The 10,947-nt window shown below is 33.5% G+C and overlaps 2 protein-coding genes across 2 annotated transcripts; both read left to right on the top strand.

The window, feature by feature from the left end:
- The first annotated feature begins 991 nt into the window (after positions 1 to 991).
- On the top strand, positions 992 to 2,597 carry LOC138323701 (uncharacterized). Its single transcript, XM_069268494.1, has 3 exons — positions 992 to 1,729; positions 2,052 to 2,130; positions 2,373 to 2,597. Exons 1-3 carry the CDS (start codon positions 1,667 to 1,669, stop codon positions 2,552 to 2,554), a joined length of 324 nt encoding a protein of 107 aa, XP_069124595.1. The 5' UTR covers positions 992 to 1,666; the 3' UTR covers positions 2,555 to 2,597.
- A 1,760-nt stretch (positions 2,598 to 4,357) lies between these two features.
- LOC138323700 (uncharacterized) lies at positions 4,358 to 7,948 on the top strand. The gene is made up of 5 exons (XM_069268491.1): positions 4,358 to 4,500; positions 6,359 to 6,437; positions 6,966 to 7,130; positions 7,472 to 7,566; positions 7,852 to 7,948. Exons 1-5 carry the CDS (start codon positions 4,438 to 4,440, stop codon positions 7,876 to 7,878), a joined length of 429 nt encoding a protein of 142 aa, XP_069124592.1. The 5' UTR covers positions 4,358 to 4,437; the 3' UTR covers positions 7,879 to 7,948.
- Positions 7,949 to 10,947: the final 2,999 nt, after the last annotated feature.

Genomic DNA, 10,947 nt, shown 5'->3' with positions numbered 1-10,947 from the left:
CGTGTGCGGGGTTCACATCGATAAGATAGGTTTTGTGTCAAAGTTGAACAGAATCTAAATGCATTTCAGTACATTATCTAGGACAATTCAAATTATAGCTGTTCACGTGATCAGTGAAAATGTTATCTATATATAGCTGTTTCCATACCTGTTAAAATCATCAGACGAACTTCCCATGAATATTTTTTTTAACAAATATTCTTGCTTAAAACATTTCAAACCTTTACAATTTGTATTTAAATGCTCAATAATTAATTTCCAATACATATATATATGATTTACTTATAAAGATATTCAAACTTTTGATATTATTTTGTAAGAAATGAACATACATCAATAGCAATAATTTAGGGTGAAGGCCAAAACTTAACACCAAAGAGAATGACCAGAATATAGTAATCCCTATCATATGACGTCCCTAGTGTTTCGCTTAATATATTAATGGATAGTTAACCGTTTTCAATGCTTTGATTTGCATGGTTTTTTGGGGGTTTTTTTCCTGATAATTATTATTTTAATTACTTACTAACATATTTGATGTACGGTTTTGAACATGGACTTTTCTATTCACACGGTTTTCTCTCGAATCTTGCCTGATCTTGCCAATGATATCAAAGTGTCATCAATCCTTTAATTTTCAATTAAAGTTTTAACAATTTTACAGATAATATGAATCTTTTTATTTGAATAATTTAAACCTACACCCCCGTCATTCAAATAGGCAGTGCATTAAACACTTTTTTTTAATATCAATAATACAAAGTGCACGGTGTTTTATTTTTTTATTTCGACCACATGCGATTTCGCAATATTACAATGGCAAATGGATAACAAACATATGGGAAAAGTCTCATGTATGTCCTTGTGACGCCTGCGCCACAAAGAAAAAAAGCCTGGGTTATTTAACTCCTGTAAGCGATAGTCCCGCGTCAGTGACGGAACACTCTTCAGCTCCACCATGTTTGTCTTTCTCGCCAATTTGTGTAATGTGATTAATGACGATTTATATTATATCTCACAGCGTAATGTCAAATGTTCATTTTTTGTGGGTTGAAGTATTACACTTGCTTTATCCATTGCATTGACATACCTTGTCGACACAAATGGGAGCATATTCCTTTTCTCATTCCTATTCTTCTTTCCCTTAACGTTCACCATGACGCCGCTCAACCTTAGCCTAGTTTAGCATTTTTATCAACATGAATGCGTGCGAGGATAGAGGACGATGGAATGAACTGGTTCCCGTGCCATGAAAATGTTAGATCATGCCTCACTGAATCCACTATTCACCATAGTTTTTTTTTTTTTTTTTTTTGCCCTAAAACAGCCAAAACTGAGCCGCGATTTGTGATTTCTAATTTCTTTTAATATGAATGTATGATACTTACCTATCGTAACGATTTTGTAGTTGTGAAAATGTATTTCCATATTCATTCTGTGAAAAAAAAAAGTGATACATCAAATTCACAAACATCGTGTAAATGCAGATCAATTCGAGGAATACTAGTCGAGAAAATTACAACTGGCAAATCCAATTGGGCCTTACCATATGCTATGTCATTGTGCAGCCGAAAGACGTGGATATTATTGATATATTTATTAAAACAATTGTTTTTGTTTTCTATTTCAGTTCGATATACAATTGTATTATGACTACAATACGAAAATGGCTAGAACAGAACAAACAATTGACGGTAAGCCGGAGATTGCAATAATTGACTACAACCAGGTAAGTAAATCATATATATAGGATCATAATGTTTTTCATATAATTAGCAACCTTTGACGAAACGAGTTTCATGAAATCTGGTTTTAAAAGGGATTCCGGATAAGTCTTAATGATTTTAAAAAATATTAGCGTTAATGTTTCAGAAGGGATACATGTTTTTTCTTATAAGAGGCAGTGTACTTTCTTGCATTACAAAGATATTGCAAATATATCACATGTATCTATGTAAGCAGTTAGCATGATTAACTATAACTCGTGTGTCTTTAAACGCTTCATTTTTGCAATAAATAAATCGTAATTCAACTATTTCTACTTTCTGTAGAATATTACCTATACCATACACGACGGTTCCTGTTACAAGGCTGCCTCATACACACCAGCACAGAGTCCTTGTGTACCAGGTAAGCAAACATCGTTGAATAGATGTCGAACAAGGTAAAAAACGTAACTATACGACGGCGACGACGATGAAGAGGATGTAATCTAATTGAAATCAGACAAGCAACGTATTCAGGGAGCGACTTAGAAGATCAAAATTTAATCAGATTAATGATGATGATGATGACGATGATGTGATGGTGTGATGATGATGATGATGATGATGACGACAATGATGATGATGATGATATTTTCTTTCTTCTAGATGATGCTGTGCTTGTTGGAGCACAGGTGCTGGGTAGCTCAAATAACAGTCTTGCCGTGAACACCTGGAGAGTGACAACACCACAACTTGAAACCAAAATCACAGTAACTAACGACACATGTTTGATCGTACAGGAAACAATTTACGGATTGCTGTCCCCTGGTGGTATGTTTACTGTCTAAAAAACGAAATTAATAATACTTACAATATTAACGAAGTGTAAAATATTTAAGTTTTGGTAATGACATTTAATAAATTTTTGAATTTTTTTCAAATAAATCCATCTTGTACATATTTTTGTCACCAAACATCCATGCCAATATATTTACAGTCGGTGGTGAATTGATAGTATAAACCCCGTTGATGTCAACCAAAGGCTACTCAACTTCATTTCTCGATAGATAGAGCATGTTGCGCGCAATTAGGAGCCGCGCGGATGAATTGATGATAGTCCGCATCAGAAACTATATTGGTGTTTTCATTACCGATCATACGTTCGAGGATCATGATTCAAAAGAGGTTTGAATACATATACATGTACGTGTTTAATATAAATGTAGAAAAGTTACATTGTTTATGTTACTACCGTACCTCTTTGAGCAATGCTTCCGTGCGTATGATAAATACACAATGTTGTACAATGTAAAGTTTTGCACATTCTAATGACGTCGCAATCTTTACATTATGTAGTGTGTCGGCGACGCTGTGTTGCTCGCTACAACATGAACTATCATATTTGTATTTGTAACCAGTTTAACTAAAACGACATGTTACTAGTAGTGCGACAATGCATTTTATTCACCCCAGAGGACTGACCAGTCATGTTCGTTATCTACTGTGAATGCGCGAGAGTAGAATGTGCGCGAGAGTAGAATGTACGTTTGTGATTTTCGACATGTCAAAACTAAATCCTACAGTTGTAGCTTTACGATACTTGCAATAGATATCTCTAATAAAGTGTTTAAAACAACAATATAAATATATGCTAACATTCTGAGAGCGGTAAACGTTTACCGTAGTGGGCCTACCTGTGTTTGTACATGTTCCTCGAAACGGCGTCCGATTCATTTGAAAACCTCCAAAATCCTGAAATGGTTTAGTTTCATATCGGAAAAAAACCCAGATATATATATGCTTCATCAAACTGAACTCTTTTTATTTGTGCGTTCAATGATAAATTGGCGGGAATTTCCGCCACTTTGAGTGGCTGTTTTCCAAATATCGATACCCTACTCAACTTTATCCTTCAATAGAGCCACCAGAAAAAGACTTTAATCATCATATTTACAGTCTTAACTTTTGTTAAGACCATTATTATTTACCAATATATATCTGCACATTAACCTTACGGATATAGCAAGAAATGAGTCGCGAATGTGATTAAAGGCCCACTACTTTTACGAATCAAATAGGAAAGTTTCTTTAAAACAATAATTACATAAGAAAATTTATATCGATGGCCTAAAATAAGTTTTCCTGCGTAATTACAGTGATGATTGAGCTCGCTGTTTTGCCATCTGGCGCAATGATTGTCAAGTAACTCACGGTAAATGGGACGCCGCCGGATAACATAAGACGACCCGCGTTATGGAAATTAAAGTCCGATTTGTTTTAATTGTTAAGGAAGTGATGATTTTAGTGTAGTATTAACATAACTAAATTAATAACCTTTTCAACTCAATTCTATAAAAATTAAACAAAAATATCAATCTTGTTTTACATTCCAATTTGAAAAATTAAAAGCGGTTTCGGAAAGGTGTATCGACCTTTTCATAAACATGTATGATGCTTATCAATGCCTTCTTATAAATATTATATGAAAAAAAAATGATAAATTCCACTAAATTTATATACATTTGGTGAATGCAGATCCATTCGAAGGAACTCCGTTTATAAAGAGACGTAATTCTGAAGTTTTTAAACTGACGATAAAACGTTAGAAGAATACTAGAAAACTCTAACAAGCAAGTCCAATAACTCGTGTCTTTGGTAAATAAATTATATAAAGAATTGTTTTTATCTATTTCAGTACGATATACAATTCCATTATGACTACAACCTAAAAATGGCTAGAACAGAACAAACAATCGACGGTAAGCCCGAGATTGCACTCGTTGACTACAACCAGGTAAGTAAATCATATAGTATTCAATCCATATGAAATTTAACGAAACAAGTCTGAAAAGCATTGGCGAGACGAGTTTCATATATTCTTATCACATAAATACTATAACCTAGATTTCAGAACGTTTTCAGCGTCAAAATGCGTTGTAAAACTCCAGCGGAGACCGTCCTTTGGTCACGTCTTCAAAACATGACCAAACGTCTTTGTTCCCAGCTGTTAAGTCATGATGTCAAGATAAAGGCTCTGGGTTATATCACACCTGTGACCTATTCAAAACAATTACATGGGCGCAGTCACTGGATATCAGGGGTATTATGGGATACATTATACGAAGTTAATACTAATACGTGTCATTAAAATTTTAATCATACAATATAGTGAATTCGACCTAGAACTATACTTTTTAAAGTGTAAGATAAGTTTATTCTGGTTTAGGACTATAGTGTATCCCCTATACAAGACTCGTATAGGTACATATTACATAAGTAAAATACAAAATTACGGTTTTCTATGATATTGTTGCTACGTAATTGAAGAAAGTTCCTGGTTTTTCCAATGATAATCAAACTTATTCTTAAACGAGTTGACACTCATTGCCGATACTACATGTTCTGGCAGTTCATTCCAAATAGTTACAGTTCTGATCGAGAAATAGTTGTTGACCGTATAGGGAATTGTTTTTCGTATGTCCTCTACCGCTATGGCGATCTGACGCGTCTTTCCAAAGTAATATGGCATTAAAGCATTCTTTGTCATAAATATGACTCGTTATTTTATATAGTTCAATCATATCGCCTCTGATTCTCCTGGAGGCCAGCGTTGGTAGGTTTAGCTTCTTAGAAGTTTAATTCATAAAAATAGTTTTTAAAAGGGATTTTCGTCAATGATTTTAGAATGAATAGCGCAAATGGTTTACAGAGGGTTTAGCGTTAATGGTTATAAGACAGATTAAGATTTAAGATTAATGGTTTTAATGGAAATTAGCTTTAATGGTTTTAAGGAAAATTAAGCGTTAATGGTTTTAAGGGAAATTAGCTTTAATGGTTTTAAGGAAAATTAAGCGTTAATGGTTTTAAGGGAAATTAGCTTTAATGGTTTTAAGGAAAATTAAGCGTTAATGGTTTTAAGGGAAATTAGCTTTAATGGTTTTAAGGAAAATTAAGCGTTAATGGTTTTAATAAAAATTACCTTTAATGGTTTTGATGGAAATTAGCGTTAATGGTTTTAAGGGAAATTAGCGTTAATGGTTTTAAGTAAAATTAGCGTTAATGGTTTTAAGGAAAATTAAGCGTTAATGGTTTTAAGGGAAATAAGCTTTAATGGTTTTAAGGAAAATTAAGCGTTAATGGTTTTAAGGGAAGTTAGCTTTAATGGTTTTAAGGAAAATTAGCGTTAATGGTTTTAAGGAAAATTAGCGTTAATGGTTTTTAAGGAAAATTAAGCGTTAATGGTTTTAAGGGAAATTAGCGTTAATGGTTTTAAGGGAAATTAGCTTTAATGGTTTTAAGGAAAATTAAGCGTTAATGGTTTTAAGGGAAATTAGCATTAATAGTTTTAAGGAAAATTAGCGTTAATGGTTTTAAGAGGGATATGGATTAATGGTTTACAAGGTGTTCATCGCTCATGGTCTTTTAAGACGGAATAAGGCTAATCGTTTTAAGAGAAATTGGTGTTAATGGTTTTAAAAAGGTTTAGTCTAAATGTTTTAAGAGGGATTAAAAAGGGATGTGTGTTATTGATAAAAGTCTATGTACTTTCAAGCATTAAAAAACAATGCGAAACATACCACATGTATATAATTAAGCATATATCATGTTTAACTATGAATTAATCGTAATTCAACTATTTCTACTTTCTGTAGAATATTACCTATACCATACACGATGGTTCCTGTTCAAAAAGTGCCTCCTACCAACCAGCCCAGAGTCCATGTATACCAGGTAAACAAAATATTATACAAGGTAAACAAAATATTATACAAGGTAAACAAAATATTATACCAGGTAAACAAAATATTATACCAGGTAAACAAAATATTATACAAGGTAAACAAAATATTATACAAGGTAAACAAAATATTATACAAAGTAAACAAAATATCATACCAGGTAAACAAAATATTATACCAGGTAAACAAAATATTATACAAGGTAAACAAAATATTATACCAAGTAAACAAAATATTATACAAGGTAAACAAAATATACAAGGTAAACAAAATATTATACCAGGTAAACAAAATATTATACCAGGTAAACAAAATATTATACCAGGTAAACAAAATATTATACCAGGTAAACAAAATATTATACCAGGTAAACAAAAGTGGTGAATAGTTGTATAGCTAATGATACTAAGTGATCATGGTTATGATGATGATGATGATGATGATGTGATGATGATGAAGATGATGATGATATGATGATGATGATGATGATGATGATGATGATGATGTTTCTTCCCTCTAGATGATGCTGTGCTTATTGGAACACAGGTGCTGGGTAGCTCTAATAACAGTCTCGCTATAAATACCTGGAGAGTGACAACACCACTCCTTGAATACAAAATCACAGTGACTAACGACACATGTTCTTTCGTACAGGAAACATTTTACGGAGTACTGAGCCCTGGTGGTATGTATACTCATTGTGTAACTGACTTTATTTAAATGACTTTATTTAGATTTCCTGTGCCTTATTTTCATAAATTGTCCAAATCTACTGTACACTGCCATTTGAAGGGCCCAGTTTCATGAATATTCATTAATTTAGGGAATCCCTTAACTTAAAATTTTCCATAGGAAAGCATTACAGATTTTAAGGAAGACTCCTTGACTTAAGATTTTTAACCTCTGTAATGCTTTTCTTATGGAAATTTAAGTTAAGGAATCCCTTAAAGTTGTCCTTATATGCCCTGATTATGAATAGTCAAGCAAAGATCAGCCACTACAGAGGTATTGTTTTCTCTCTTGTAGTTAGTGGTTCGACTACCTTCCTTTTGTCCGATATAACCGAAGGAGCACTGCCTAACGGGATATTTCAAGTTCCACCTGAATGCAGGCACGCCATGGTATGTTTTTTTTTAATATGTGATTTTTAACGATTCGTAGCGTACGTTAATCGTAACATTATTTTACTGGAGTCAAATTAACTCCAATCAAATTTATTTTTATTTATTCGGTTTATTTTATTTCTATGATTTGTGTGTAAGCTGAATCGATTTTTACTGCAGCTTTGGTCACGCACTTTTAAACCAAGAAAATAAATATATATGTGTATAGTACTTATAATAACTCGATGCGATCGCTTTTGATAAGATAGTCTATATAACAAAGTGTTGTATTTTGTCTTACAGACAGGACCTGCAGTCGGGCGGCGATGAGCGCCTTTCTCTTGCAGTATAGAATATGAAACCTTTTATTACATATTTTTAGAATAAAAGATTTACAAAATGTATGCATCCATTGCTATTATTGAACTTTTAACATTTTTATTGTTCCTGCACGAGTTACAGAGACAACATCCAGTAGCATTGGCCACATTTGGACCAATATACCAGGACGATTCTCTGTGTGACACAAAAGGTAGTGTTAGTGATCACTATCCGGTGTATGTCATAAAACAAAATGACTACAACCAGTCAACCGGAACACCATTCGATACCGATGCACTAAAACTTTGATGAAACTAAGGTCAGAAGTGACCTAGATTCTATTGGGATGCCTGGTATACTAAGGATATAAATGAGGCAAGCAATCAATAGAGTAAAACATTTCTTAATATCCTGCATAAAATGCACCCTTTAAAGAAAAAGGGTAAAACAATGTATTATCCCTGAATGTTGGAATGGAGACCTGTCTACAGCAATCAGGATTAGAGACAATTATAAACAAGAACCTAATAATGCCATGTACAAAAAAATTGATAAATCGCGAAACAGCGTTTTACACGAATGTTTTTGATTACTGCAAAAATGAACCTAATGAGTATCGGAAATACTTCAAGCAACTTGCTCCAAAACAGTGTGATAGTGAACCAAACCAGCTGATAAACAAATAGATGATCCAATAGAAATAGCAAATACATTCACTAACTTTTTTACTGATATAGTCAAAAATGTAACTCTGAAACAGTGGAAATTACCCATTCATATTGTTTTATTCAAATGCAATTTTTGTTCCTGAGAAAAGCGTCCTATAGATACTGTCTATAATATATATAAATGTTGTGCACATTTGTGAATAGAGAACAACCAACTAAATAATTTTACATAGACTACAGTGTTAAAGTTTGTTAAAGTTTTGTAATGTATTATTAAGACAAAGGAATATTGGTTAGCTATTATGTTCTATAATTAAAGTCTATGTTTTCATATAACACTAGATAGAAAAAAAAAGTTTGGGTCCTTCAGCTCAAAAATCCAACCAGGGTAGCTATATTGAACCCAGGTGCATTTTGCACTTAAAAACCCTGAAATTCTAAAGTTTTTAAATTCATTATCAAAATTGATATTTTGCACCTGAATCTCAATCTGAATTTCCAAATTCATATCATGGTTATCTAGGTATAATTACCTGTCAGAAAACATTTTTACTTTAAAATTCATAATTAGCCAGCCAATCAGCGGCCAGGTTAAAATTCTATCCTGAAAAAAATCTATCCTGGGCTCAATCTGAAAATGAAACCATATGGCTGTTCTGAAAACTTCTTCTACTCCAACTTACACATTGATGTCAAAGGTATATTTTTGTAATGTTCTTAGTTATCCTCTAGAATAGAAATCAAATCTGGAGTTCCCCAAGGATCCATTCTAGGGCCCTTAATATTTTAGTATATGTTAATGACCTCCCCTCTGCTCCTAACAGCAAAATGTCAATCAGCCATTTAAGTCAGTCTAACTTTGTCATCTTTCGGAGATCACAGTGAACAAAGGGAAACTCTATAGATTTGACATGGTATTAGAATCAAGGGTACATAGCTATGTTGACTTTCTAATAATTCGCAGTAATGCAAGGAACACCATATAGAATACGTTGCCTTTCTGGGATTTTTTTTTTTTAATATATGTATTTTTATTATATTGCTACCTCAATGAGTTATAATTTCAACACAGGAACCACACACTGACAGCTCACATTATACGGGCATTATAACAGCAACGCACCTTCCCCCCATTCTTTAAACTCATCACCGGTTGATGGAAGCATGCAGGATTTGGCATGGGACTTGACCCAGAGTTTCGACATAGGGATGTCAAAGGAATTATCCGAGAAAACATTCACGAAAACAACAATCAAAAGTCAATATCTGAATCTCGTCCGAGATGACTATCATGCAATTAAAGAAGCATGTTCAATTTTCCTCCCCCAGCTCGCATAAAATAAGATATCATTGTTTTGTATCAGAAAAAAAGCAATAGATGTAGCATTATATTTCCATTTCTTTCTAGCAGGCAAGCAGATATGAACGAGAAATAGAGTGGTGGTCCATCCCATAATATACATAGTTCCAGGGCATATAGATGGATCACTGTATTTTGACGTAAACTACTGCATGCACAAACAGAATGGACAGAAAAACGAACATGATGTAGCTGGGGTCGTATGACGTCACTGACGAGGGAAATGAAAAATTAAGACGTTACATTTACATGTGTGTACTTATGTGTACATAAGCCGATTATCCATGCATCATTGCTCTATTTTACATGTAATCAAAATTTAGAACATGAATGGATTGTATATTGGTATTAGCGCATATATTGATTCTATAATATTTTTTTAATTATAAAAAAAATCTTCTCTTCCGAACATCGTCGCGACAATCTCGAAGTAAAACGAGAGTTGTGAAACCAAGAGAATATGTCAACAATTTTTCATAAACAAAAGATGTGGTTGACCTCAGCAGACTCTATCTACAGAGAAAAAAATGCTCGCACATTACAATATTTTGATACACACAATATTTTACTGCAATGTGTAAATTGGATGTTTCAAATACTCAATATGTGGACATATACCAGCATAATTTACTCATATTGGCCAGAAGGAAAACGTAAACAAACACATGTGCGCTTACGCTAGTTACCTGGCTCACCACGTGCAGGTCGTGTCGAACGTCAGCCACGTGATACGATTCGGAATCGGACAAAACCCGAAGTCACTGAACATGGCGGTGATTGAAGGCGCTTTATTCAAAACCAGGAATATATGCTACCTAGATTTCGACTCTCTTACAGTCCGACATAGCTTCTGGGGAGCTAAATCATTAAGTTACATGTCAATGTTTAAATATAAAATGTGTAATTCTAATTTAAAAGTATGTGTTAATGATACCTTTTCAAGGTTGGGAAATATTGATCCTGGGGTTCCACAAGGTTCCATCCTAGGCCCTCTATTATTTTTGATATACATAAATGATATTGCAGATGTTTTTGACTCCGCGTCGCGTC

Source organism: Argopecten irradians, chromosome 5 (genome assembly GCF_041381155.1).
Source record: "Argopecten irradians isolate NY chromosome 5, Ai_NY, whole genome shotgun sequence".
In the NCBI taxonomy this organism is placed as follows: domain Eukaryota; kingdom Metazoa; phylum Mollusca; class Bivalvia; order Pectinida; family Pectinidae; genus Argopecten; species Argopecten irradians.
Note: the sequence above shows the minus strand (reverse complement) of the source record. Positions and strands in the feature narration are given on the sequence as shown.